At 65.2% G+C, this 26,496-nt stretch overlaps 1 protein-coding gene across 5 annotated transcripts; it reads left to right on the forward strand.

Annotated features, from left to right (window-relative positions):
* Positions 1–354: 354 nt before the first annotated feature.
* Cyth4 (cytohesin 4) lies at positions 355–24,161 on the forward strand. 5 transcript variants are annotated; one of them, XM_046429293.2, is made up of 14 exons: positions 355–802; positions 4,576–4,704; positions 7,804–7,886; positions 9,480–9,544; positions 9,793–9,859; positions 10,748–10,866; positions 11,902–11,982; positions 12,812–12,924; positions 13,944–14,092; positions 19,134–19,245; positions 20,633–20,709; positions 21,009–21,080; positions 21,488–21,642; positions 22,646–24,161. In XM_046429293.2, exons 1-14 carry the CDS (start codon positions 382–384, stop codon positions 22,716–22,718), a joined length of 1,716 nt encoding a protein of 571 aa, XP_046285249.1. In that variant the 5' UTR covers positions 355–381; the 3' UTR covers positions 22,719–24,161. The 5 variants fall into 5 exon arrangements, with proteins under 5 accessions (XP_046285249.1, XP_046285250.1, XP_046285253.1 ...); XM_046429296.2 differs by lacking the exon at positions 4,576–4,704 and adding an exon at positions 5,272–6,545 and having other exon boundaries at positions 364–802; XM_046429295.2 differs by lacking the exon at positions 355–802 and adding an exon at positions 5,272–6,545 and having other exon boundaries at positions 4,579–4,704.
* Positions 24,162–26,496: the final 2,335 nt, after the last annotated feature.

A 26,496-nucleotide genomic window follows, 5' to 3' on the forward strand; every position in this document is an offset into this window, starting at 1 on the left:
GGAGGAAGAGTTTCTGGAGCAACTACCGCGTCCCAAGCACCCCACACACATCAACTCGGGCCATCTCGGCCATATCCCTGGGGCGAGTATTATCACCCCCCTTGTACAGGTCAGCAAAACGAGGCTCAGTGCAGACTGGCCCAAGCTCACACGGGTCCTGAGTGGCAGAGCTGGGAGTCAAACGGCCCGAGGTCCATATGCTGTCAGCACAGCCTGGATGAACCTCAGATTTGATGAAGAGTTTCCCAGCAGCCCGAGAGAAAGGGGAAACAGGACCTACTCCCCACCCATCCCTCGACAGGAAGAAGCCACACGTCTCTGAAGCGAGCAGGAAGCCCTCCCTGGTGCTCTGTTAACGTGACTTTTCTCAAGTGGGAGCCGATGAAAGGGGCTTCGGGAGCGGAACATCCGGGGCTCAGCCAGGACGGGACACCCCTGGCCTGCCTCGGGCTCCTGGGCAAATGCAGAGCTGGGGGAGCAGGTGCTGTCCCCAGCAGTCCTCCCGGGGTGCATGTGGCGCCTGGGTGTTTCCTTCCGTCTGTCTGTCTCTTTATGCCCCTCGCTCTCTTCCCTGCGGTCCCTTCCGTGCTCACACCCCACAAGCAGAGGTCCCCGGCAGAACTGATGGAGGAAGTGCCGCTGCAGACCCCGCCACTTCCTCCCACGTGGGCTGGGCGGGGCCGGAGGAGGCTGGCACAGCCAGGTGACACTCCCCGCCTGGCCACCAAAGCAGCTGCGGGGTTAACGCCCGGGAGCAGGGCCACCTTCCCCCAGGGCCTTGGGATGGACCTGTGTCACCCAGGTAAGCGCCACAGCCCTGGGGCCTCTGTGTCCTCTGTGTCCTCTGCTGCAGGGTGGGCAGGGACCTGTCCCATGGTGTCCTGATTGTCACACGGTGGGAAAGGCAGGACCTTTTTGCCTCAGGGCGTGGGCAGAGCAGCACCGTCCCAGCCCCCTGGGCTTCTGCTCCGGGGGACATAGATGACAAATAGACTTCGGTGGCCAGTGTCTGCTGGTGGCCCACGGGAGATCAAGTGGCACAGCAGGATGGGGAGAGGGCAGGGGAATGGCCCCCGGGGAGGACACCACTGACCAGAGAAGGGGGGCAGAAGTGGCCTGCAGGGCGTCTGGGGAAAGAACGTTCCAGGCTAAAGGAATGGCCGCCCCCAAGGTCCAGGGCTGGGGCTGAGAAAGGGGCCACGTCCCTGCGCCTGGTGTCCCGGAAGGTTCACCTAGAAGACGGCACTGGCTGCAGGAGCGTCCGGTGCCCCAGGTGCGGGTGACCCTGACCTTCACCAGCAGCAGCACATGGCCGCCCAGAGGCGAAGCCCGGGGGCTCTGGGGACGGGGCAGGAAAACCTCTGTCCCTTTCAACAACAGGCAGGAGGGGACGGCCTCGGGAGGCGGAGGCTGGAGGACTTGGCCTCCCCCGGCTTCTGCCTCCCTCCTGCCTCCAATGCTCCTGTGGGCTTTTGGGGCCACTGGCTCCGTCCTGCACGGGCTGTGACCACAGCTCAGGGGACAGCTAGAAGGCAAGAGGAGAGGCGGCGAGGGCAGGGCTGGGCTCGAGGTCACTCAGCGGATGTGGAGGTGGAGGGTGAGCCGGGCCGCAGCCGGCCGCGCACCGTCATTACTTCTGGGTCCCACCTAGGGACGTCCCAGGGATGGCTGTCCCCAGGGTGCAGACAAGGAACCCGGGGCTCCGGGGTGGCCTGGTGGCCGGGTCCTGGCAGTAAGGAGCAGCGCCAGGGCAGGAGCCGGGAGCGGAGGGCGGGCGCGGGGGCGGGAGGCCCGGCTGAAGGGGGTGCTGCCTGGTTCCGCGGCCCTGGGGGAAGCGCTCCGTGGCCGTCTCTCCTCCTCCATTCATTCTGTGACCACCCTCCTGGGGCCGTGTGATGCTGGGACAGCACCGTCCCTGCCGCCCGCCTTCCTGTGGGGCAGCTGCTGGCCCAGGTGCGGGCCGGTGGGAAGAGGGGACAGGCTCTGCGGGCTCTGAGCAGGACACGGCAGTGGGCAGACCTGGGGACCCGGGAGGTGGGGTGATCGGGGACTCCGGGTCAGGAGGTGGACTCTGGGGCCAGCCTCCCGGGCTCCTGCTGGCCCTTCTACCTCTAGTGTGGACAGTGTGGCAGCCAAGGTCCCCAGTGCTGCCCCCGCCTCCTGCAGGGGACGTGTGGGGAGTGGTGTGACTTAGGGAAGCAGGTCAGGCCCCTCCCCAGGGTCCTGTGGGAAGGTGACAACCGTAGGAGACCCCGTGGCGGCTGCACAGCCGGACACAGGGGTGCCCGCCGGGCGTGGGGGTGGCGGGGCGACCCCCTCCTGCGCTGGGACTTGCAGGGCCTCCTGCCTGGGCCCGGGAAGGGGAAGTGGCCCAGCTGTCCTGGAAGCCGGGCCACAAGCGCAAAGGTTTCTAAAAATACAGAAGGAAAGAGGAAGGGCGACAGGGAAGTGCAGAGGTGCCGGCGGGCACCGGGGCGGGGGCGGGCACACAGCTGCCCCAGGCACCAGGCAGCCGCAGGCCCGGCCAGGAGGGAGTGGCCCGTGGCCAGTGGGATTGGGACCGCGCTATTTGTGTGTATTTTGATTATCACAAACACATCTCCCATGAGCCCACAGGGTGACAGTAATGTCACCACCACCAGTCTTGGAATCACAGGTGGCCGCTCTTGGGCAGTGTCCTCGTCTTCGTCCCTGAACCTCAGTGTCCTCAGAGTGGAGCGGGGAGGACACTCCACCTTTAACAGATGAAGGGTCAGAGACCCTTGGGTCCCGCAGGCCCCAAGCCCGTGACAGCAGGGGAGGACCCCAGATAGGCCCAGGTGTGAGTCCCAGTTCTGCCACCTCCCGGCTGTGTTGCCTTGGAAGTTCTCTCAACCTCTCTGAGCCCCAGGTGCCTCACCTGTGTGATGAGATTGGAAACACCTTCCTACAGAGTCATGCAGGAGGAGTGGACGGGACAGCAGGGAGCACGCAGGGCCCAGCTCACAGTAGGCGCTCAGCAAGTGCCCCTTTCCTTAACCCCTGGCCCGGCTGGCTCATGAGCCACGCCCACCCCAGAAGCGCAGCGAGGAATGAGAAGGGGGCAGGAGGGGATGGGGCTCAACAGCACAGGAGGTTGGCTGAGAGGAGACTGGGGAGTGGGCGGAGCTGACCGACGGAGGAAGGGCGTGTGGACGCAAGGGCGTAGGGCAGCCAGGGAGGAGGTGGGGAGGCCACCGTGGGCTGCTGAGTCCAGAAGGACCTGGGGCTTCTGTCCTCAGGACAACAGGACGTCATGGGACACTGGGGTAGGACAGCAGAGGGCCACAGGGAGACAGGGGAACCCGGCAGGCGTTCCAAGGAGATGATGGTGGTCAGGGTGGGGCAAGGTGGGAGGGGAAGGAGGGGGCAGGACAGAGGGCGTCCGGGCTCCTGGGAGCGAGGGACTCCTTCCAGTGCTCAAGGACACAAACACGGTGGCCCGTGAGCAGGGACGTGCGCTGGAAGCTCAGAAGCAGCTGGGACTGGGGACGCGAGTCTCTGGCCCATTAGCAGAGGTGAGAGCAGAGCTCAGGAGAGCCCGGAGGGGTGGTCTGGACCCACCACCCAGCTTGGGCAGAGAAGGCCAGCCCCTCGCGCCGCCTCCCCGCCATGTCCCTGTCATGCAGACGGCCCTTTTGCCTTCCAAGTCTCCATGTCCCCCTTGAGAACCCGGCGGCCCTGAGCAGAGCCTCGGTGTCAGTGAATTGGGACTAGATCCCAGCACTGCCCAGCAAGGCCACAATCTGGCTGTGTGACCAGAGCATGCCATGTCACCCTTCTGAGCCTCCGTGTCTTAAAATGGAAAATACCTACTATAGAGTCACGAGGACCAGGTGACACTGTGCACAGAGCTGCAGGCACGCGCAGGTGTCCATGAGCGTAGAAAGTTCCGTGGGAGACTGGGGCGGGGCTCAGCGGCGGAGCGTCTGCCTCGCACGTGTGAGGCCCTGGGTTCAATGCTCAGCACCAGTAAAAAAAGTAAAGGTCCCGGGTCCGTCTACTGTAAAAACACAGCTCCACGGGACTCGTGCCTGGTGCCCTGCCAGCCCCTGTCTCCCAGTGGGAAGCAGGACCTCTAGACAGTGCAGCATTGCAGGGACAAAAAGCAGCTCCCGGGGGGTCACCAGGAGGTGCCACACGTGGGGCAGTCTCCCTCCTGCCTTTGGCCCCTGTGCCCATTAAGCCCTGCGAGAGGCCTAGCTCAGGATGGGCGGGGCCTAGCTCAGTATAGGTGGGGCCTAGCACACAGTGGGCGGGGCATGGCTCAGGGTGGGCGGGGCATGGCTCAGGGTGGGCAGGGCCTAGCTCACAGTGGGCGGGGCCTAGCACACAGTGGGCGGGGCATGGCTCAGGGTGGGCAGGGCCTAGCTCGAGGTGGGGGCCTGGCTCAGGGTGTGTGGGACCTAGCTCAGGGCAGGCAGGTCCCCCACCAGGCAGGCGGCCAGGCTGCACCTCCACTGCCATCCATCAGGACAGTGCCTTCCAGTGGTGACACGTGTGAGGACTGGTGGGTCCCAGGGACATAGGCTCACCCCAGCTACCTTTACTCTGAAGGGTCCCTTGCACACCACAGTGTGACGTCACGCAGTGTTCTCTGTAAGCACTTGGACGTGGCACTGGCCCAGGCTCTGTGGACAGAAAGGCACACACGTCCGGGGTCAGGACACCTGCGGCTCCCGGCAGGTTAGTGGTCTTACAGAGGTCCAGTGGCATCTGTTGGCCACCTCGTTGCGGCTTGGCCTTCTGGAGAAACCGCGGTTCAGTGTCCACTCAGTGGTTAGACATTCAGTGTGACAGTGGCTGGGGGTGCCCTGGGGCATGGGGCCAGAGCCTCCCCCAGGGCACGAGGCTCCTCCATTCATACACCTGTGTACCCCACAGGGCGGCCCGGCAGAGGCTGGCCCAGGCCCTGGTGGAGGAGGCTGGCCCAGGCCCTGGTGGAGGAGGCTGGCCCAGGCCCTGGTGGAGGAGGCTGGCCCAGGCCCTGGTGGAGGAGGCTGGCCCAGGCCCTGGTGGAGGAGGCTGGCCCAGGCCCTGGTGTCAGGTGGTGGTTCTGTGTGTCCTGCGAGGACGTTTGGAGGACCATGAGTGTCGTGCACAGAAGCCTCCCACTCTGCCCACCCCAGGGCACCCCTCCCCTCCCGACCACCTGCTCCCAGGCTTCCTTCCTCCTGGCCCTGGTAGGACGCCAGCCACTCGCTGCTGCCCACGAAAGTGTCTGTCCTTCTCTCCGGCCCCTTCTTTCCACAGGCAGTGGGTGGCCAGGTGCCGCCCACAGCGCTGCCCTCCGGGTCTCCTGCCCACTGTCTCGGGGACACCTCCCGCAGGCCTCTGGCTCTCAGATCTGCAGTTTCTCCTCGAGCCCAGCACTGACCAACCACCTGTCACCAGGCTTGGGGGTCTCCCCCTCCTCATGAGGTCACAAGGGGCAGGACCCCAAGCTCTCCCAAGAGCCTGGGCCTCCCCAGGGCCTCCGCACCCCGTGCTCCCCTGGCTCATCTGTTCGCTGAACGCGCTGTCACCATTGATGGCCAGGTCCCCTCTGACTCTGTTCTGACAGGGGCAGGAGAGTCGTCTGATCCCAGGGGTCCACCTGGCTGTGCCTGTTCTGTCCTCGGTCCCCACACAGGACAGGAACCTACCTGCCGGACGACGGTCCGAGCCCTTTCGAGGGGCTGGCTGAGAGCCCACGCCCAGCGCTGCAGTGCAGACACCTTCCCTGGCTAGGGGTGGGCTCCGCGGTCACCCTCCAGACTGGTGGCCAGCTCAGAGCTGTGGTCCCCAGGGTCACATGGGGGAGTGGGCCCCAGGGGCAGTGATCACCCTGCCCTGCCCCCAGGACATGGCCTCACGCTTTACTCACTCTTAGCTGGGCCTGGGGCAGCGCCGTGGGCTCCCCACAGCCTTCCCCCAGCAATGACGGGGCCCCATAGTGCCAGCGTGAGGTCCAGGACCAACGTCCACTCCAACCCCACGTCTATAGACCAGGAAAGTGGCCGTGAACCAGGTGGACCCTGGGCAGGCTGGACCCAGCCAGAGCCCTGCTCAAGATCTGGCCTCTGTAGGCCCCACTCTGATGGGACCCAGATGACACTTCTGTCCTAAGTGCCCCTGTCAGCCTGGGTCCTGTGGCCAACATCCTCAAAATATGTGGAGATCCCCGTCCCCCCAATAGGTGGGGCAATAGGTCACAGGTGCTTTTTTACAAAGAACAGGAAGTTGTCACCATAGATCTTTGCCACAGTGTTACAGGGGAGGGCCTGAAAACTGGGTCAAGTCAGAAATGAGGGGAGGGGGCTGCACTTTTAGTGGAGTGGCTGTCCCTGGGAGGGGACATCCTTGGGCTGAGCCAGCTAATTCCCAGGGAGGGACCTGGCTGTGAGTCATGGGCAAGGTGCACCCCAGCAGTGGGGGGACGGGTGGCTTGTTCCTGAGGAGGACAGCTGGGCACTATGCACGGGCTGGACCTTCCTATGTGCTGGATACTTGTGGGTGTTTGACATTCCTGACAGCCACCCTCTGAGGTAAGACTGTGCTCACATTTCACAGGTAAGGACACTGGTTAGTCAGGCTCAGGTTTAGCTGCTGTAACAAAGAGACCAGAATAACAGCGACCAAAGTGTTCTCAAAACTCAGTGTTCTCTCAGAAAATAGTCCAAGGAAGGAGGTGGCCCCACCTGGTGGCCTGGGGACTAGGCCTCTGGCTCCTTGCGGTTCCGTTCCCTGTGGAGAGTCCAAGGTGGCTGCTCAGGCAATGCAGTGGGGCGCGGGAGTCACGGGGTGTTCTCTCCATGTTCACTCAGGGGAGGTGAGGTCTGTCCTTGTGAAGCCTTTGAGAAGTGTGACCAGCACCTTCTAAGGCTGGGACAGGACATTGGGATGAACAGACAGGGGAAGGCATCCCGAGAGGAGGGTTGGCCTGGGCCGAGCGGGAGGTGGGACCGAGGGCTGATCCTTTGGGGTGGGAGCAGCAGCTGGACGGGGGGCTCTGTGGATAATGGTGGGCACGAAGGCCGGGACTGGGGACACTACGGAGCCCCAGGGCCAGGAAGGGGACGTTTCTCCCTAAGGGACAGGGAGTCCCGGAGTTCCCGACCAGAGAGTGCAGTGGTTGGGATAGGACCACATGGGCATCCCCGTGGCGCCTCACGGACCCGCCACAGCCACGCGCCTCGTTTAGTTCACTTCCAGGTGACAGCGCGGCCAGCCCACCCCCAGGGCCCAACCCGGAGCGGCAACCTTGTCCCTGGGGCACCTGGGCCAGGCCCCCTCCTCTCTGAGCCTCAGTGTCTAGGAGCAGGGACTGTAAATCGTCCCCCAGTCCAGTTCTCCCATCGGCATGGCAAGGGCATCAGGCCGCCCTCCTAGGGGCCCATTTCCCAGCCTCCCTTGCTGCTGGGCATGGCCGTGGGCCTGCGCCCTGCCAACAGGTGGGAGGAAAGTGGAAAGGTGCTTCCTGTGGGTGCAAATAAAACAGTGAGTGAGTCACAGTCCTGTGAGCCATGAGGCGCGGGTGACAGCCCCAGGTGGGATGCGCTCAGCACTTACGCGGGACTGCCGGATCCTAGGTGCTCCTTGGCTCCACCGGCCGAGTCTGAGGGGAGGGGCCCGAGGGTCACCGCGCACGAGAGCCCTGCGGAGTCTCTATGGGGGTGGGAACACTGCACAGCTCAGGACAGTGCTCAGGGAGGGCCTCTGGCGGGGTGGCGTCCAGCCTGGGTGCAGGGCCAGCGAGCCCCGGGCTCTGCAGGGGAGGGGAGCACCAGGGTCTTCTCTCTGCAGACGCAGCCGAGCTGAGCAGTGGGGAGGCCGAGGAGCTGCAGAGGATCAGATGGCACCGGGACCAGCTCCTGGAGGACATCCAGGTGTGCAGGGCGCGAGCTGCACGCGGGGCCCTCCCTGCTGGCTCTGACCCCCTGATCAGAGAGCCCAGCCAGGGGCGGGAGACCAGCACAGCCCGGAAGTCCCCGGAACTGCCCAGGCTCAGGGGCCGGCCAGGCAGGGGCGGGGGAGCCATGGCAGGAAGCTGAGCCCACTCCAGCACACGGGGCGGGGGGTCCAGTCCCAGCCCAGGGGCCCCAATCAGGCCTCCTCCCCTGGAGGGGTGGACCCTTTGGTCAAAATAGCACCCAAGTGTGCCGAGCACTTGCCAGTTTCTTGGACGGCCACTCGTCACCAGGCTTCCAGACCCCACCGGGGGTTTCTCCGGTCGCCTTAGCGGGTCCTGCCTCTGAGCTATGCGTGGCAGGTCCCGCGGCCCCAGGCCCTTCCCGGCGCCCCTCGCGGCTTCTCCTTCTCTTCCTTTCCCTCCCCCTCCTCTCCAGCTGCCCTGACCACCCTGGTGACCGTTGCCCGGCCCGCCCCATGTGTGCACTTAAGATCCACAGAATCTCCCTCAGCTGGCATCTTGTGGGCGCCCGCCCCACGCCGGGCTTTCTGTACCACTGTCTGATAATATCCTGCCGTCTCACTGGCCTCTGATGGCCACGATCCCACCCCCAGTAGCCCTGAGCTCCAGGAAAGCAGAGCCCAGGCCTGCCTTGCCCGCCCCAAACCCCAGCCCAGGAGCCTGAGCCTCTATGTGCTCAGTTAACACTTGTGAGTGAACCCCGTTCTCCTCGGGGGAAGCCTCTTGGGTCCAGCTGAGACCACACGGACAGGAGCTGCCTGGCCTCGGATGAGCTCCCAGGCCCTCAGCTGGCCCTGAACCCCAGGACTAATCCTGGGAGACCCCACCCCCAGCACCCACAGGTCTTGGGAGGGGTGGGCGGGTGCCTCTCGGGGGACTTGGCTAGTGCTCATGCTGCTGCCCGGCAGGGGGAGCTGAACCAGCCGCCACCTCCCCATTGCCCAGCTGGGGTGGCCGGTGGGCAGCGGAGAGGTTCTCCTCTGCCACTCAGGGCCTCCAGAGGTGCCCCGCGGCACCTGGCACCTGGTGGGCACTTAGTCTAGGGCAACTGGAGGGAAGCCAGAGAGGAGGGGCCTGGGCATCGGGCAGGAGCCGCGGAGGCAGGAGGGAGCCGTGGGGGGACTTGAGCTGAGGGGACAGGAGGGAGCCTGGGGGGACTTGAGCTGGGGGGCAGGCTCCTGGCTGGGCTTGCGGGAACCACAAGGGGCTTGGCGGTGGCCTTGGCTGGAGCACGGGGAGTGGCCACACTGCAGAAGGGAGAAGTGGAAAGACTGGAAATCGGGTGGATGGAGGGCTCCGGACCTCCCACCCCCAGACAAGAGTGGGGTGGGGGCACAGCAGAGGAAGCAAGTTGGGGGCCGGGGCTTCGTGGGATGGGAAAGCAGGGAGGGGACGTGTTGGGAGGGTCCCTCAGACTAGGGGCTGAGGATGAAGGTCAGGGAAGCGGCCCCGCCCGGGTCACACCAGGATGGGAGCGGTTACAGAGGGTCCCAGCGCCCCCAGGCCTGACCTCTGTGCCCCATCTCCCCTGCCCCCGCCCGTCCTGCAGAAGCTGAAGGAGGAGATCGCGGATGTGTTTGCCCAGATCGACTGCTTCGAGAGCGCCGAGGAGAGGTGAGGCCCCTGCCCACCGCCCTGCCACGCCCAGGCCCCCGGGGGCTCCACCGCCATCCAGGCTCCACAGGGCCCCTCGGGGTCCAGCCTGGTAGCCCCCGGGGAAGAGCCGGGCCCTGTCCTCTCCTCACCCAGGTGGCTCCGCTGCAGGACCTGGGGTCCTGGAGGCCCCCGAGGAAGGGCCTGGGCAGGTGGAGGGGGTCCTGCCGGGTCCTGGGGCGGCCACACTGACACCCTCACTCCCGCAGCCGGATGGCCCAGAAGGAGAAGGAGCTTTGCATGGGAAGGAAGAAGTTCAACATGGACCCCGCGAAGGTACCGGCCTCCCGCGCCCTGCCCTGGCTGCTGGGCTCCCTTCCCCCCAGGGACAGAGGCGATGGCCGGTGGAGGAGGCACAGGCAGCCAGCAGGGGGCGCCAGGCTGGAGTGCTGGGGAGCTCCCTGGTCAGCTGAGGCCGCCTCTTCCCCAACAGCCCTGAGTGTCACGGGTGCCCACCGTCACCGTCACTGATCCCAGGCCCCTGCCCCCATCCACCGGGACCCAAGCACACACGCACACACTCCAAGCCACACGCACACTGCCCCACTCGCTGTCCAGCACCCTGCTCTGCCGGCTTCCAGAAGCCTCCTGTCCAGGAGGAGGAGGCCCTCAGGGGTCCCCCAGGAACCCAGAGACAACCCGCGGTCTCCTGGACGTTGGATGACAGGCTCTGAGTGCCCGGGTCATGGGCTCCGTGAAGTCACACGAGGCTCAGGGCTCCGTGGGGAGGGGAGGCCCTTCACGGCGGCCACCCACCTCCCGTGGGGGGCCCTGGGTGTCCCTCCCCTCTGCTGGTTTTTTCTAACTTTTCACAGTGGCCATAGGTCACTTGTGTGACCAAGCGAAGGGCTATTTTTAATTAATATGAGTTTTGGGGGGACGGAGGGCGGAATCGCTGAGTCTTAGCAACACGCTGAAGCCCGTCAGGGGAAGCCCGTTGGGGGGACATCGGGCTGCGGGGCCCTGGGAGCCCTGGCAGGAGCCTGGTTCCCTGCGGGGACTCTGGCCCTTTGCAGCCTCCAGGCCTGGGGAGCTCACAAAGGCAGTTCCTGTTCAGAGGGACAACCGAGCCCACCAGGCTGGCCCCGGGCCTGGCCACAGGCTCCCTGCTCCAGGCCTGCCTCGGGGCAGGGGCTGCACACAGAGGCCACATGTCACCTGCAGGGCATCCAGTACCTCACTGAGCACAAGCTGCTGACCCCGGACGTCCAGGACATCGCCCAGTTCCTGTATAAGGGCGAGGGCCTCAGCAAGACGGCCATCGGCACCTATCTGGGGGAGAGGTGAGGGGCTGGGGCCTCAGGGAGCCAGGAACCAAGGGGTGCAGGGGAGGGAGAGTGAGCCACCCGGGAAAGACCAGACCCAGCACCCCGCCGCGCTGCGCCATAGTGTGGAGCAAGCCCGGTGGCTGCTGGGCTCCAGGCACTGCGGTAAGTCCTGGGTTTCCAAGACGGACCAAACTGGCCTCAGTTCCTACCAGGGGGACAGATCCCAACACCACGTAAAATATGTCGTAAGATGATGAGTTCTGTGGAGACCAAAGGGAAGGGAGGTCCAGGAGCTGAGGACCTGGCTTGGGCTGTGGCTTTAAATAGTGTGGACAGGAAGGCTCCCAGGGAAGGTGACGGAAACTCACAGAAGGACGGGCATGGGCAGTGCATAGATTCCAGGCAGAGATATCAGCCAGTGCAAAGGCCCTGGGGCAGAAGCAGGCTCAAGAAACGGCACGTTGATGAGACAGAGATAGCAAGAGACAGAGGAAGGAAGTAGTAGGAAACAAGTTGGGGGTCTGTAGAGGGTCTGGGCAGAGAAGTAGTCTGTGACCATCCTCTGGCTGATGGATGGGGGTGGACTGTAGGGGGCCAGGGTTGAACTGGGCCAGCAAGCCAAGACCCCTTCTCCCAAGCTCCCCAGAGGACATGTGCCCCTTGAGCGAGGTGGGGGGAGGTGGGGGGAGGAGGGCAGCTCTTCCTGGCTTCAGAGCTGGGAAGAGGGGGACCCGGGGAACAGGGCTGTCAAGGCCCAGCCCAGGAAACCCCGGCGGGGGCCTTGATCAGGTCACTCAGGCAGGAAGGAATCAAGGAAGGATTGGACGGGGCAGGCCAGCTCCTGGGGGAGAGCAGGGCTGGTGGCCCCCAGGGTCTGTGCCCACATGGAGGGGACAAGGGGGGACACAGGCACGTCCCCAGGGGTGATGGGGGGCAGAACCTATCATGAGTGGAGGAGACGGTGCTGGTGGGACCCGAGGACGGACCCCCTCCCTGCCCCTCCCCGGGCGGCTCCAGGAGGTGGGTACACAGTCCCTTCCACCCTCCCAGGGACCCCACCAACCTGCAGGTCCTCCAGGCCTTTGTGGACTGCCACGAGTTTGCCAACCTCAACCTCGTCCAGGCCCTCAGGTGAGCCGTGGAGGGGGCAGGGTCTGCAGGGTGGGGACATGGGAACCCACAAGCAGACCGCAGCCACCAAGAGTCAGGCATGAAGACGAGGAGCCTGTCCTGTCCCCAACCAACCCCTAGAACCACCCTCCTGCCTACGCGTCTGGAGCCCGACTGCCCAGGGACAGTCCCAGATCTGCCTCTCACGCCCTGTGTGACCTGGGGCAAGTCACAAAAAAGAAACCTCTCTGTGCCCCGGTTTCCTCATCTGTAAAAGAGCCCAAGAACAGTACAGGTTCCCAGGGGTGTAAGGACCAGGGAGAAAGTGCTCAGGGGCCACGGCGAGTGCTGAGAAGTGCTGCCTCCGGGAGGGGCGCTTGGCCCGGGTGTTGAAGGGTGAGTAGGAGTCGGCAGGGAGGAAGCCCGGCCTCCCTCCGCCCACACCTTTAGAGGAGAAGAGCAGGGGGCTGGGGGCCCCGTGTCCGGTCACTCGTGCACCTGCCTATCGAGCAGGGCCTGGGTGAGCAGGTCCGGGGGCCCTGGGAGGCCCAGCCCTCGCCCCAGGACTGCACCTGTCACTGGAACCACCAACGTGCAGAGCCCAAGGGGCGCCCAGCCAGGGAGGCCGTGCCAGGGGCCACAGGCAGAGCCCAGGGCCCCGTGGCCAGAGCAGGGGAGCCCTGAGCCCCGTGGGCGGGGGCTGAGGGTGTGAGGGCCTGGAAGACAGTTGCAGATTCTCTGGTTCACTCCATAAGGGGACAGGCCTGGTGGGCGCCGTGGCTTTCTAGGCCCCCGGGGGCCCGCCCTCTGCTGCCCACCACCCTCTGCTGCCCCCCGCCCTCCTCCCCAGGCAGTTCCTCTGGAGCTTCCGGCTGCCCGGGGAGGCCCAGAAGATCGACAGGATGATGGAGGCCTTCGCCGCCCGCTACTGCCTCTGCAACCCCGGGGTCTTCCAGTCCACAGGTGCGGAGGGGGCCGAGGCTCTGGGACCCTCCACGCTGCCAGGCGCAGACCTGCCCCAAGGGCGCCAGGGCCCGCCCTCAGGACCCCCAGCACCAGACCCTTCAGGAGCCCTCGCTGAGCACAGGTCGGGGCCAGGCCTCCGCTGGTTGCCTGCAGGCGGAGCCGCCCCGGGGAGAGGTGGCAGGGAGTGAGGGCACAGGTGCTGGACTAGAGCATCACCTCTGTCTGAGGGTAGGAGTAGGGGGGTCAGCGGCCCCCCAGGACGGCTTCCCAGGGGTGGCAAGGTCTGAACGGGGTTTTGAAGGATGAATAGGAGTTTGCAGGAGGTCATGGGAAGGGACTTTTCAGAGCACCAGATCTGAATCGCAGTCCGACTGGTTTGTTAGTTTGGAAGCTTGGGCCTGTGACTTAACCTCCTTGTGCCTCAGTTTCCTCACCTGTGAAATGGAGGTGGTGACAGCACCTGCCTCGCAGGGCCGCAAGGGGAGGTCCAGAGCTTAGCCTGGGGCAGTGCTGTGGGAGGGGGAATCGCGCTCTAGACCCGGAGCTGCTTAAAGACTCACCTCAGATGCAGAGCTGAAGGTCAAGGGGTTGGGGACTTCCCTGGCTCTGGGCCCAGGGACTGAATATTCCCTAAAAGACCCAGAATAGCGACCACGGTCCCCAAAGCCCCAGCCGGCCCCGCCCCCAGCACAGGAATACTCCCCAGGGGGCAGCAAGGTCACTGAGCAGCACGTGACAAGCCCCAAAGTCCTGCCAACCCTCAGTGTTCCAGTGGGCAGGGGCCGGTGGGCCGCCGGGCGGGGGAGGCGGAGCCGGGGCTGGGGGGACTGTTCAGTGGAGGAGAGGACGGAGGGCGTGGGGCGCCCAGGGAGGGCCGGGGGCGCGGCTGGGGTGACGGTGGCCGGGAAAGTGGTTTGTGTGCACGGAGTCCAGCAAGAGCAGGGGCCGGGCCAGGGGCAGAATGGGCTGAGTGGCCCTGGCAGGCCAGAGGTCAGCGCCATGACCGCGTCCTGCAGACACCTGCTACGTGCTGTCCTTCTCCATCATCATGCTCAACACGGGCCTGCACAACCCCAGCGTCCGCGACAGGCCGCCTTTCGAGCGCTTCGTGTCCATGAACCGCGGCATCAACGACGGCAGTGACCTGCCCGAGGAGCAGCTTCGGGTAAGGGTCAGGCCACGGCCCCGGGTCCCGGGCAGCCAGAGGGGCCTGTCCTGAGATGATGGCCTGGGGGGCTCCCCGGCACAGGCCACGCCTGGAGGGGACGTGCTGAGGTGGACCCGCCAGGCCCGAGACGGACGGTCATAAAGGCGGTTGGTCCAGGAGTGGGTCCTCCCAGGCCCCGTCCGGGGAGGACGTCTGGAGCCAGCCCACCCACAGGCCTCCCAGATTCAGGGCCCTGGGGGACGCTGGGCGACGGCATCCACACCTTCCTGGAAGGACGCCCCCGCAGACAGGCCTGCCGCTTGGAACCCCAGAGCCTCCACCCGCCCTTGTCCCTCGGAGCCCAGCTCCTGTCCCCTAGGTGAATGACCCTCCCACCACACGGCACCAGGCCTGTGCCCACAGGAGGTCTCCGGACAGCTGGACAGGCCCTGCCTGACCACGTCCAGGGCCTGGCAGGAAGATCTACCTGTGAATGACCGCCCTGGCTCACTGATGCCACACTAACCGTGGGACCCGGGGACCATGGCCGTGAAAGCCCAGGGACACTGCTCAGTCCCCCGGGAACCTCCCCAGAAGAGGTGGCTTCCGAGCTGGCCTCGGTCCTGACTGGGAGTTCCCAGAGAGAAGCAGGGAGGACATTCCGGAAGGAAACAGCACCAGGGCCCGGCCTGGCTTGGCCGGGAAGGGGAGGGGCCAGTGTGGCCAGCTGACGAGTGGCTACTGTGGCAGGACGGTGGCAGGGGCCCCACGTCCAGGGCCTTGGATGACAGAGACACGGAACCAGGGGTCGATAAACACGGGAGGGAGGGAGGGGCAAGGCCTGGTCAGGTGAGCGGCCAGTTCCCGTCCAGAACTCGAGGCCCCGCGGCTCCACGGCCCAGCACCCACCAGGGTCCTCCTGCCTCAGGGCCTGGCGGGGCTGCGACGGTTCTGGGCCTCCGTTCTGGGCCTCTCGGGGCTGGAGTGCATCCTCCCCCGCCCTCCGCCACCTCTGTCCCCAGAGGAGAGAGTTGGTCACAGAGGGACCATGACATAGAGCCGGGAGCTGAGAGCTGGCTGGAGCTCTCGGCCGCATGTCCCCCATCTGCCCACTGGGTGGCCTCAGGTCACTGGGGTCTAAGCTACTCCCCCCGCCCCGGGCATCAGGGTTCTAAGGCCTGTCACAAGGAGGCCACTGCAAGGAGGGATTCTTAAAATTCAGAGGCAGAGCCGTGCCAGGTCGGTGGCCTGGGGCCGGCACACCTAGGCCGCCGGCAGGTGATGAGTTCCGTGCCGCCAGCTCTCCCGGGTCCAGGTCGCTGTCCTTGCCAGGACCCTCTTCCCACCTCCCTCCCTGGGCACTTTTCCCAGTTCCAGCCTTTCCTCGAGAGCACTCGGCCACATCTGGTCACATCCGTCCAGAGCTTGTGACTTTCTCCCAGGGCTTTGGGTCTCTTATCTCAACTGAGCTTCCAAATCCGCAGACCCGCCCGGAGCGCTGGCCGGCCTCGTTCTCCTCTCGGGCAGAGCCTCGTCCAGCCCGGGCTGCCTGTCCTCTGGGCCGTGTCAGGCCAGCACTTGGCCTCTCTGAGCACGTCCAAGGGCCTGGGGTGGCTGGGGTGGCCCGTCAACCTCGAAGCTCCCCTGGGCGTCACCAGAGAGCGCGCAGGCCTGGTCTGCACCATCACGGGGGCCTGGTGGATGTCATCTGCTCTCAGGGCCAATGACCCTGACTCACAGTGTCATCTGAGAAGCTGTGTCTGGCACTCAGCGGGAACCTGGGAGGGTCACCGTGCTCGCTGGGAGCCACTAGGAAGGGAGCCGGGGTGCAGGGGTGGAGCCGCGAGGGACCCGGGAACAGGTGGGGAAGTGGAGGTGGCCAGGTGGAGGGCCTCCCAGCTCGGGGCGTCCTCTGCTCTCGGCAGCCCTTGAGCCCCCGGGTCCTCGTCCTGGGCTCTGATCAGAGCAGGCCGCGAGCCCAGCACAGTGTCGAGCACGTCCTGGTGGCGGTGAGCTCCCGCATCCCCACTGGACAGCCAAGGACACTGGGCTCCAGGAAGGAGGCTGCCGCGGTCTCCTGGCTTCTGAGAAGTCCCAGTTCAAGGCCGTGCTGGACCCAGACCCGTGCTGGATCCTCTGCAGAGATGCCAAGCAGAGTCTGGGGACAGAGGCTTGGCTGAGCTGGCCGGGGGTCCTGACTTCTTGGCCGGGGGAATCTCAACTCATGTCGCTGAAAAGACCAGGGGTCAATTAGCCTTCCGACTGTGGGCTTCAGGCTCAGCTAGCTCCTGGGGCTCAGGGACGTCGATGCTCCGCCTGGGGGCTCCATCTCTTAGCCCCCCTCCTCCATGGCTCTCCTCCTAAACACGCTGTGCCCGAGCTGTGCCAGAGATGGCCTGGGCAGCTCTGAGCCTCGGACTTGCTTAGCTTCCCTGTCGCTTCGCTGTTTAAGTCCAGAATCGAGGCTATCGACCGGCTTGGGTGGCAGGACCCTCCCTGAACCGTCACTGCAGCTGGTGGTAGGAGCCAACAGGTCCCCATCAGCCAGATGTGAGTCATCTGGAGCCCAGGGCGGGGTGTCAACCCCTCTGAGCAACCAGGCGAAGAGAGGTGACTCCCCAGAGAGGGGAGTGGGGGCCACCAAAGGCCCAGCAGAGCCCCTGGGTGGGGGGGGGAGGGGGCTTCTGCACTCCACGCAGCCAGGAGAGGGTGGCTGGGCCCTGTACTTTGGGGACAGTGGATGAGGGGTGTCTGGCAGGGAGCCGTTGTTTGTGAGGTACAGGAAGCCCAGCGAGCAGAGCTGCTTTCTTTGTGGGGTAGAATGCACAAGCTGATAAGGCCACCAGGCCACCACAGCGTCTGCAGGGCCCCTGTGGTTTGTGGAGGCTGAGGCTTCCTCCTCGCCCCCCAGCCCCCTCCCCCTGCCCCCCCAGCCTCTCAAATGCGAGTCTGCGCTGACATCTCTGCAATGGGCCCCTCCTGCTGCAGTCCCCTGCTCCCCCCACCAGTGCCACCTGGAAATTCCCAGGGCCAGTCCGGCCTGGGGACAGGGGCTCCCCCAAGAGACACTGGTCCCTGCTGCTCCCCACGGCCCCAGCACTGCAGCCAGGCTGAGCCCAGGGGACATGCCCAAGCCCCGCCCCCATTAAGCCCAGGAGAGCCTGATGCTGGCCTGTGCCCCCCACTGGGCCCTGAGCTCTGGGTCACAAAGGACCACACAGCCGGCCAGCACCGTGTTTAAGAACTTTGGGAGAATCAGACAGGACTTGGGTAATTTTCCATTAAAAATCTCGAGGAACCATCAACAGCAACAGAGGCAGCAAACGGAAGTGGTTGACTCTCTTGGCCAACATCCTGTCTGGCTTTACCAGGCAGAGCAGCCATCGAGAATGCTCCCCCCACACACTCGGGAGGCGGGCAGGTTGCTCAGGACAGGAGATCGAAAACCCAGCAGCTGCAGCTTGCCCGCCCAGGGGTCCTGGCCCTGACTTGCTCACCTCCAGTGACGGGGAGCTCATTACCACCCTACAAGGTTGCTCTGCCCAGATTTCAGAGCCCTCGCTGCCAGAAAGTCTTCCACGGAGAACTGAAATCTGCTTTCTGGTCCCACAGTCAGAGCCCACCAGACAGGGCGGCGGGAGAGGGCCTTGGAGAGCCGTGGTCAGCCTCCTGCCCGGGGCTCCCCTTCTGCCAGCCCAGTGTGCATCTGGAAAGTTCTGTCCAGAAGAGGGGGCCATCCACCATGGCATTGCCCGAGGGTACCCTCACTCTGGCTGCTGCGCCTGGAGTGTGTGTGTGGGGGGGGCGGTGGGTGTGCATGTGTATGTATGTGTGTGTATGTGGGTGTGTATGTGGGTGTGTGTATGGTGTGTATGTGTAGGTGTGCCTGTGTGTGTATGTGTGTGTGGGTGAGTGTGTATGTGTGTGCCTGTGTGTGCATGTGTGTGTGGGTGTGTGTGTATGTGTGTGTATATGTGGGGGTGTGTGTGTATGTGTGTGTGCATGTGTGTGAGTGTGTGTGGGGTGTGTGTGTGTGGGTGTGGGTGTGTATATGTGGGTGGGTGTGTATATGTGGATGTGTGTATATGGGTGTGCATGTGGGTGTGTGTATGTGTGTATATATGTGTATGTGTGCCTGTGTGTGTATGTGTGTGTGGGTGAGTGTGTATGTGTGTGCATGTGTGTGGGTGTGTGTATGTGTGTGTATATGTGGGGGTGTGTGTGTGCATGTGTGTGTGAGTGTGTGTGTGTGGGGTGTGTGTGTGTGGGTGTGGGTGTGTATATGTGGGTGGGTGTGTATATGTGGATGTGTGTATATGGGTGTGCATGTGGGTGTGTGTATGTGTGTATATATGTGTATGTGTGTGGGGAGGTGTAGTGTGTAGGGGGATGTATATGTGGGTGTGTGTATGTGGGTGTGCATGTGTGTATGTGTGGGGGTGTGTATGTATGTGTATATGTATGTGTGTGGGTGTGTATGTGTATGTGGGTGGGTGTGGTGTGTCTGTGTGTGTGTATGTTTGTTGGGGTGTGTATGTGTGTGTATGTAGGTGTGTGGGGGTGTGGGGGGTATGTGTGTGTGGTGTGTCTGGGTGTGTGTATATGGGTGTGTGGGGGGTGGGGGGTGTGTCTGGGTGTGTGTGTGTGGGTGTAGTGTGTGTGGGGGGGGTGTGTATGTGGGGGTGTATATGTGGGTGTGTGTATGTGGGGGAGTGTATGTATGTGTATATGTATGTGTGTGGGGGTGTGTATGTGGGTGTGTGTGGTGTGTCTGGGTGTGTGTATGTGGGTGTGTGTGTGTTTGTGGGGGTGTGGGGGGGTGGTCACACACACCTCTGAGGCCCTGACCCCACCCTGCAGTAGCACTGGGGAGGATGGCAAGGACATGGCAGAAGGGTGGCACCCATGGGCCTGGGGGACCGGGAGGGTTTCTCCCAGAAGAGCCTAAAGGTGGGACGGGCCACCAGGAGAGGAAAGGGCGTGGCTTGCTGAGGTCACATGGACCACCAGGCCCTGGGTGGAACTTGGGGCTCACCCAGGGCGCTCCCCCTCCTGGCAGAACCTCTTCGACAGCATCAAGAGGGAGCCCTTCTCCATCCCTGAGGACGATGGCGGCGACCTCACCCACACCTTCTTCAACCCTGACCGTGAGGGCTGGCTGCTCAAGCTGGGTAAGAGCCAAGAGGTCCAGCCGCTCCACACCGTGGCCACAGGGATGGCAACCAGCAGACACACTCACAAGCCCCAGGGTTGGGGGGCTTGGCCCTGGGTCTCCCGAGCCCCAGCCTGGCAGTCGGCCTGCACCCCCCCATCCATCCACCCACTGATCCACCCATCCATTCCCCCACCCATCCATCCATCTGTCCACTCACATATCCACCCACCCATCCACCCATCAATCCACCCACCCACCCACCCACCCACTCACCCATCCATCCTCCCATCCTCCCATCCACCCTCCCTTCATTCTTCTGTCCTGGGAATGAGGGGCTGGTGGCGGGGAGCCACGCTGGAAGGCACCAGGGGGCCCAGGCATCTGTGGACAGTTCGGCCCTCCCTGCTGGAGAGCTGGAGAGAGCGTCCTAAGGGAGGTGCCGTCTGTCCAGGCCCTCCTAATGCAGTCCTCTGCAGCCCAGCCTTTCTGAGGTAGCCAAGGCACCCACCTCGCCAGCCGGTGGGGATTGGTGGGGGCAGAGGGCTTCCCTGCAGGAAGGGGAGGGAGTGTGAAGTGTGACCCAGGACGCTGGGCGTGGCAGGGGCAGCAGCAGCAGGCTCCGTGCTGGAGCAGGCCCTTGGCCAGGGCGGCCCCCAGCGTCTACGGGTGCACAGCCCTGTGCCAGCCCCTGCGCCCCCCGAGCCCTGTTGCCCAGCCCAGTCTGTCCTCTGTCCAGCCCCTGCCGTCTGCTCTCAGGCCGGGGGCAGCTCGCAGTCACGGTCCCTGACCAGGCAGGGGCACAGCTCAGAGCCACACGCCCAGGGCTCACTCTCCTGCTCTTCACCAGAGGCCAGCGGTCAGGCTCCGGCCTCAGCTTCTGCAGTTGAGTGGGGACAGTGATCCCTTAAGAGGCTGAGTCATGTTTGGGCCTAGAATCGGGCCCCTGGGGTCTGGGCCTCAGCTCTTCCCCTTGGCAGGGCCCAGGGCAGACGGCGGGTCCTGCGGCTGTAACCGGGGTTAACAGGGCTCCTGTCCCACCCGGGAGGGTCAATAGGTAAATGTCCCCAAATCCTGTAGAACCAGGCAGGCAGATAAAAGGTGAAGTGCCCACTGAGTGACCGCAGGCACCAGGCCAGGGCATGAGCCCAGGGCGATGGCAGGGCAGGGCCTCCCTGTTCCGGGGGCCTGGTCACCAGGGAGCCCCAGTGTGGGACAAGCCCGGGGTGCAGGGGCTGCTGAGGCTTCTGTGGGCGGATGGCAAGGGGCGGGCGGGGGGTGAGGGGACTCTCCCTCCTCTGGTGGGTCCCAGGGAGGCACACACAAGGCCCAGCCCTGGGATGGAGGGAACACGGGTGGCCAGGAAGGGAGGAGGACTGACCTCCCCTGCTACGGGCCTCTTGCAGGGGGCCGCGTGAAGACCTGGAAGCGGCGCTGGTTCATCCTGACGGACAACTGCCTCTACTACTTCGAGTTCACCACTGTGAGCCCAGCAGCCCGCCCCTGCCCCTGGCCCTGCCCCTGCCCCCGGCCCTGCCCCCGGCCCTGCCCCTCCAAACCCCAGGAACCTGCCGTGAAGGGAGGGGACCCTTGGAGATCCGGGGTCCGCGGCCACACCCACTTCACAGATGGGGAATCCAGGGCGCCGGGAGGAGGACCTGGGCAAGGAGCGGGCAGCCCTGGGCGACGGCCACTCCTCTTCGGGCCTGGGGAACCCCGGCCCCCTCCCTGCACTTGGCCTCAGTTCCATTTGCCCAGCCTGGCCTCCCTCCCTCCCTGTAGGACAAGGAGCCCCGGGGGATCATCCCCCTGGAGAACCTCTCGGTGGAGAAGGTGGAGGACCCCAAGAAGCCGGTGAGAGGCCAGTGGGCAGGGCCAGCGCTGCTGGGGAGGACAGGGCAGGAGGCAGGGCTCTCGGGAGGCCAGCCTCTCCCTCCCGGTCCAGGGACCAGGGCACAGGCCAGTGGCTGGGTGACTGGAGCTTGGCTCTTCCCTGAGCCCCGTCTCCCCGTCACGTGGGGACTTCAGGGAGGCAGTGGCTTGGGTTGGCCTGGGGCATCACTGTGGGTAGGGACAGCCCCCGTTCCTCCGCCGGACACAGGAAGCCGCCCATGGGGTGGCAGGGGTCCTGTGGGGATCACGGGCTGCTTGTTGGATCCCCGCCTCGCCTGGGGGTCTTGGCCTTGCCTGGGGGTCTCGACCTCCCTGAGCCTTCTGGAGGCCCGACCGGGGTCTCCCCTGACCCTCCCCGGCTCCCCCAGTTCTGCCTGGAGCTGTACAACCCCAGCTGCCGCGGCCAGAAGATCAAGGCCTGCAAGACAGACGGCGAGGGCAAGGTGGTGGAGGGCCGGCACGGCTCCTACCGCATCTCGGCCTCCAGCGCCGAGGAGCGGGACCAGTGGATCGAGGCCATCCGGTGAGGCCCCTGTTGCAGGCCCCGGTTCTCTGGGCCTTCCGGCCCTGTGTGCAAAGGGACCAGCTCCGAGGTCTCCTCCTGTTCCTGAGGTGCCGGTCCCCTCCACCCATGTTCCACGGGCATTTCCCTGGCACCATGCCAGGCCCTGGGACACGGGAGGGCGTCCAGGGGCTGTGAGAACACGGGGAGTTGTGTGGAGAGCACCGGCCAGCTCCTGGCCTGTAGGGTGACCCGCCAGATCACCAGCCTCTGGGAGGGGCTTTCTAGGAAGGACCAAGGTAGACAAAGCCTGAGGGCTGATCAGTGGGTGGCCTCCCAGGACAGCACCCCAGAGTCCAGGTGAGGCTGAGCCGCGTGGGGGCGGAGCAGTGAGCATGCTGCATCAGACGGCAAAGGCACTGTGGCCACGGCGACACGCCTTGGTTTCTTCTAGGGGCACTAGGGAGCCGGGGACTAGTAGGTAGGAGGGGTGTGCCAGGTGAGGACACCCACCACGTGGGGCCGGTTCTGAAGAGCCAAGGTAGGATGCTGTCATCACAGTCCAGGGGACAGAAGCCCCAGCGGCCACTGATGGAGGAGAAGGGGGGGAAGGGACACCTGGAAGGTACCAGGTGACAAGCTGCTCGGGGCCTGACATGAGCAAGGGCAGGAGCTTCTGCTAGAGAGCAGGCGTGGCCGGCCGTGTCCCGGGACTCGGGCCTTGGAGCAGCCCGTGAGGCTGCCCGCAGACCCCGCCCGTCTCCACCTCACTGATGGGGAAATCGAGGCCAAGAGAGGACAGACCTCGTCCAGGGCAGTGAGCCTGTGAGGTCCGCTGGCCCACAGCCAGGCTGCCCTCAGGCCCGGGGACGCTGTGGGACAAGTTCCCAAGACTCTGCCCCCGGCTCTCTGGCCGGCCCGTGGGATGCTGGGCAAGGCCAGTGACGCCGGCCCCTCCTGGCTCTGTCCTTTCGGGGCCACCCGCCCCTGACCCCATCTGGAACCTTCTCTCCTCTCACTGCAGGGCCAGCATCACCCGTGTCCCCTTCTACGACCTGGTCTCCGCTCGGAAGAAGAAGATCGCCAGCAGGAAGTGAGGCTCCCGGGAGGTGGCACGGGGCCGGCACCCTGGTCCCCTGGACTTGTGGAACCCCTCCCCCAGGGCGCCCTCTCCGGGCCACAGACACCGCCACCCGCCAGGGGTGGGCAGGACGGAGGACACAGAGCCTGGCTGTGAGACCGACGCGCAGCTCTGGGGCGAGCCCGGAGCCCTGGCCCAGGCCCACTGCAGTGAGGGCCAGGAGAAGGGCGGAGAGAAGCCAGCTGGACCCGGACACCCAGCCCTCCCTGGGCAGCCTGTCCTCAGCCCTTTGCTCTCAGAAGTTCCGCAGCCCTCCAAGCGGGGGGCTGAGGCTCCTGGGGCTTCCGCCCTCGCCAACCCTCCACCTGCTCAGGTCTGCAGGTCGGGCCCCACTCTCGCTGCCTGAGACCCACGAACAGGACCCAGGAGCCCAGACCCACGGTCCAGACCTACCTCTGGCCCTCCCCGCGCCCTCGGCCAAGCCGGGCCCCTCCCTGGTTCCTGCAGAACCACAGAGTTTGGACTGGAAACGTCTGGGCCTGCGGGTTCCAGGCCCATGAGCAGCTAGGGCCGGTGGCACTGGTCTGCTGAGCTGGGTGACAGTCCTGGCTGCTGGGGGAGCAGGGCAGACTCCACCCCAGGCTGTCCACCTGGGAGGCAGGACAGGCAGGACTCCAGCAGGACGGTGCTGCCATCAGGGTGGAGCTTTGCAGGCCTGGTCCCCAGGAGGACTTCCTGGAGGCAGCGGCCAAACCCAGGAGCAGCACACGGGGTCCATGCGTGGAGAGGCAGCGTCTCCCTTGGTTTCCCTGCTGGACCCTGGCCAGCACCGCCACGGTAGTGAGGGGTGGCACAGCGGGTCCCAGCGCCCCAGGCCCTGCCCAGTGCAGCACATGGGAGAGCAGGGCCACCAACCCCAGGCAGACAGCTCTGTCTCCAGGGAGGCTCCGCCTGGAGGAGGATCCGGGGACAGTCTTCCCAGAAGCTCTGCAGGGAGCCTCCCTGGCAAGGCAGCAGGAAGCGGGCAGCAGGTTCCCCAGGAGGAGCCGCAGTGGCCACGTGGCCCTCCGCCCCCCGCCCCACCCTGGTGCACGCTGTCCAGGGGCCAGGTGGAGAGGCCACAGAAGGTGGTGGGAGCTCTGTCTGGAGATGGCAGGTACCTGGCAGCCGTGTTGCACCCCTGCGGGCATCGGCAGGACATGTGGGGACTTCTTCGGATCACAGCCTGTGGCGCCGCCCCATTAGGCCAGTGAAAGGGCCTCAGGGGTCCGTGGAAGGAACACTGGCCGGGGGCTGAGGTCAAGGTCCTCTCCTGCCTCTGGCTCACGTGAACTCTGCGACCTTCATCTATTCCTGCCCTCGCTGGTCCCCAGCTCCTCCCATCAGCAAAGGACAGGCACGAGTGGCTGATCTGATGGTCTCTCGGACAGAGGACAGAATAAAGTCCCCGTCCAGCGCGCAGCGGGCTCTGTCCTTCCACGACCGTCTCTGCCATCCCTGACCCCACCTTCGCCTCTGTCCCTTTCCCAAACAGGGAGGAGTGGGCCCTCAGATAGTCCTGGAACCGCATCCTCGGGACACCAGGGCTACCGGGCTGGACAGAAGTCCCCAGGGACTGGACTTCCGCCAGGCTGGGCTGAGCTGGGTCTGCTGTCCAGGCAGCACCAACCACAGACAGAACCTCTGTCACCTTGACAGGCAGCTGTGTTCTCCCCGTGTCCAGGGTGTAGGCACGGGCTGGCTACAGTGGTCACTCGAGGGGCCACAGGGAGGCTGGGTGTGTGACCTTCGTCCACCTGGACTCTCAGAGGTGTTTATGGCACACCTGCAGTGTGTCAGACCAAATCCCTGCCCACTGGGTCCTGAGCCCTAGGGCTCTGGGCAGACCCCAGAGGACATAGGACACCAAGGTCGCCCCACACCTTATCCCGGCTCCCACCCTGAACTCCACCCCTGGGGCCCCTCCTCGAAGACCGTAAGGAGGTGAGCTGCTGACCTACCTGCACACGCCTTCCTTCAGCCTGTGCTTATTGAGCACTTACTATGTGCCAGGATCCTTGCACAGAGCCAGGGATCCAAGGATGACCCAGACGAAGCCCTCGCCTTACAGAAGCCACAGGGGTGGACAAAGTCCGAGCCCAGGCTGACCTGCGCTGTGGCAGAGGGGAGCACCGGGCACGGCTGGGCAGAGGGGCCATCGGGAGAGGCTTCTCCAAGGAGGAGCCAGCTTGTGGTAGCCAGGCCTGGAAATGCAGTGAGGTCACCTCATGTCTGCCTCTGGCTGGCCTGTGAGCTCCCAGGGGCCCGACTGTACTCACGCTCAGTGCGGGGTACACAGTAGGTGTCTCATAACTGCTGGGTTGGCTGCAGGCAGCAGACAAAGGCCCTGGTGGCCTCAGCATGAGCAGGCTCAGGCGTCTGGAGGCACAGGGAACGGCGAGGGCGCTGCCAGGGAAGGGCAGTGGGAGACGCCAGGAGGGCCACAGGTCCCCTCAGCCGCCGGGTAAGCTCTGCCCGCCTTGCAGACACCCTGCCACTTCCCGCTCTGGGCAGCAGGGGGCGCCCACCCCACGTGGATGAGCGCAGCCAGCCCCGTCCACCTGGAAGCCCAGCGGCTGGCAGGGATGGGCACAGGGCCAGGGCCTGGCCCCCTGGTCTCCCAGGGTTTTCTGGCTCCAGCAGCCCATGAGCCCCTGGGCACTGGCTAGCATGAGCCCCTTCTCCCAGTGGGCAGCCCCCGCCTGGCCCGGAACCAGGGGAGCCTCTGTCTGGGGTCCCCCGAGACAGCCGCTGCCCTCCCTGGAGGGGGTCCCTCCCTGAGGGGTGGTCCCGAGGACTCGGTCCTGGAGCCTCTGGTGTCGGGGTCTCAGGCACAGGTACAGCGCACTCCTGCCCTGGGACGGCTGGGACAGGTGAGAGCAGACGGGCAGGTGTCGCGATAGCTGCTCCCGCGAAGACCACAGGGCAGCGGTGAGCACCCGGGTCTGGTTCAAGGCCCAGCTCTGCCCTGTGCCCGACGCCGCCTTCCTAAGCTCCGCGGCATCCGGGGCCCGTCTCTAACCGGGATGGCTTCCCACACGCAGGTGGCCAGGTGCCTCGGACGGGGTTGGGTGGCCCGTGTTGGGTGGCCCCTCTGCCGTCTGTCAGGTGTTTCTGTCACATCGCCCCAAGGCAGACTGGGTGCTGGCTGCCATGCAGAGCCAAAGCAGCCCAGGGCGCTGGAGGACGGGTGGTTCACAGGGGCAGCGAGGGAGGGGACCCAGGAGGGCCTTGGAAGAGGCTCCAGGAAGGACACAGGGGTGGGGACCTCGGCCCTCCAGCCTGCGAGGCCGGGAGGACGCGGGACAGGCGAGGTGCTTCCTGGACCCCCTTGGGCCCAAACACAAGCCGGTGGGCCCCGAGGGCGCAGGGTTGAGGGAGGCCGGGTCCAGGAGGGGCTGAGTGGCCTGGGCAGCGCTGGGACCCCTGCCCACCAGCTCTGCCCGCAGGGAGCCGGGCAGGGGCTACGGCAACGCCAGGGTAGAATGGAGGCCGTTTCAGCAAGGTGGGGCGACGTGGCTCCTCCTGGGGCGCAGGAGGACGGAGTAAGAGGCTCTGAGAAGCCAGGGGCCACCGCCAGGCGCCTGTGGGGGAGCCTGTCCACCTGGAGGCCCGGTTTCCGGAGCTGGCAGCTGGCCCTGCATCCGGCTGTCAGGGGACAGGCAGCCCAGCCTCGGAAGCAGGTGTGAGAGACCTGGAGAAATTGATTTATTAGGGACGATGAAAGGAGCTAAATATGTTTGCCGGCTCAGCGA

Source organism: Marmota monax, unplaced genomic scaffold (assembly GCF_021218885.2).
Source record: "Marmota monax isolate L192 unplaced genomic scaffold, Marmota_monax_Labrador192_F-V1.1 WCK01_AAM20220418_F8-fsc00051, whole genome shotgun sequence".
Taxonomy (NCBI): Eukaryota; Metazoa; Chordata; class Mammalia; order Rodentia; family Sciuridae; genus Marmota; species Marmota monax.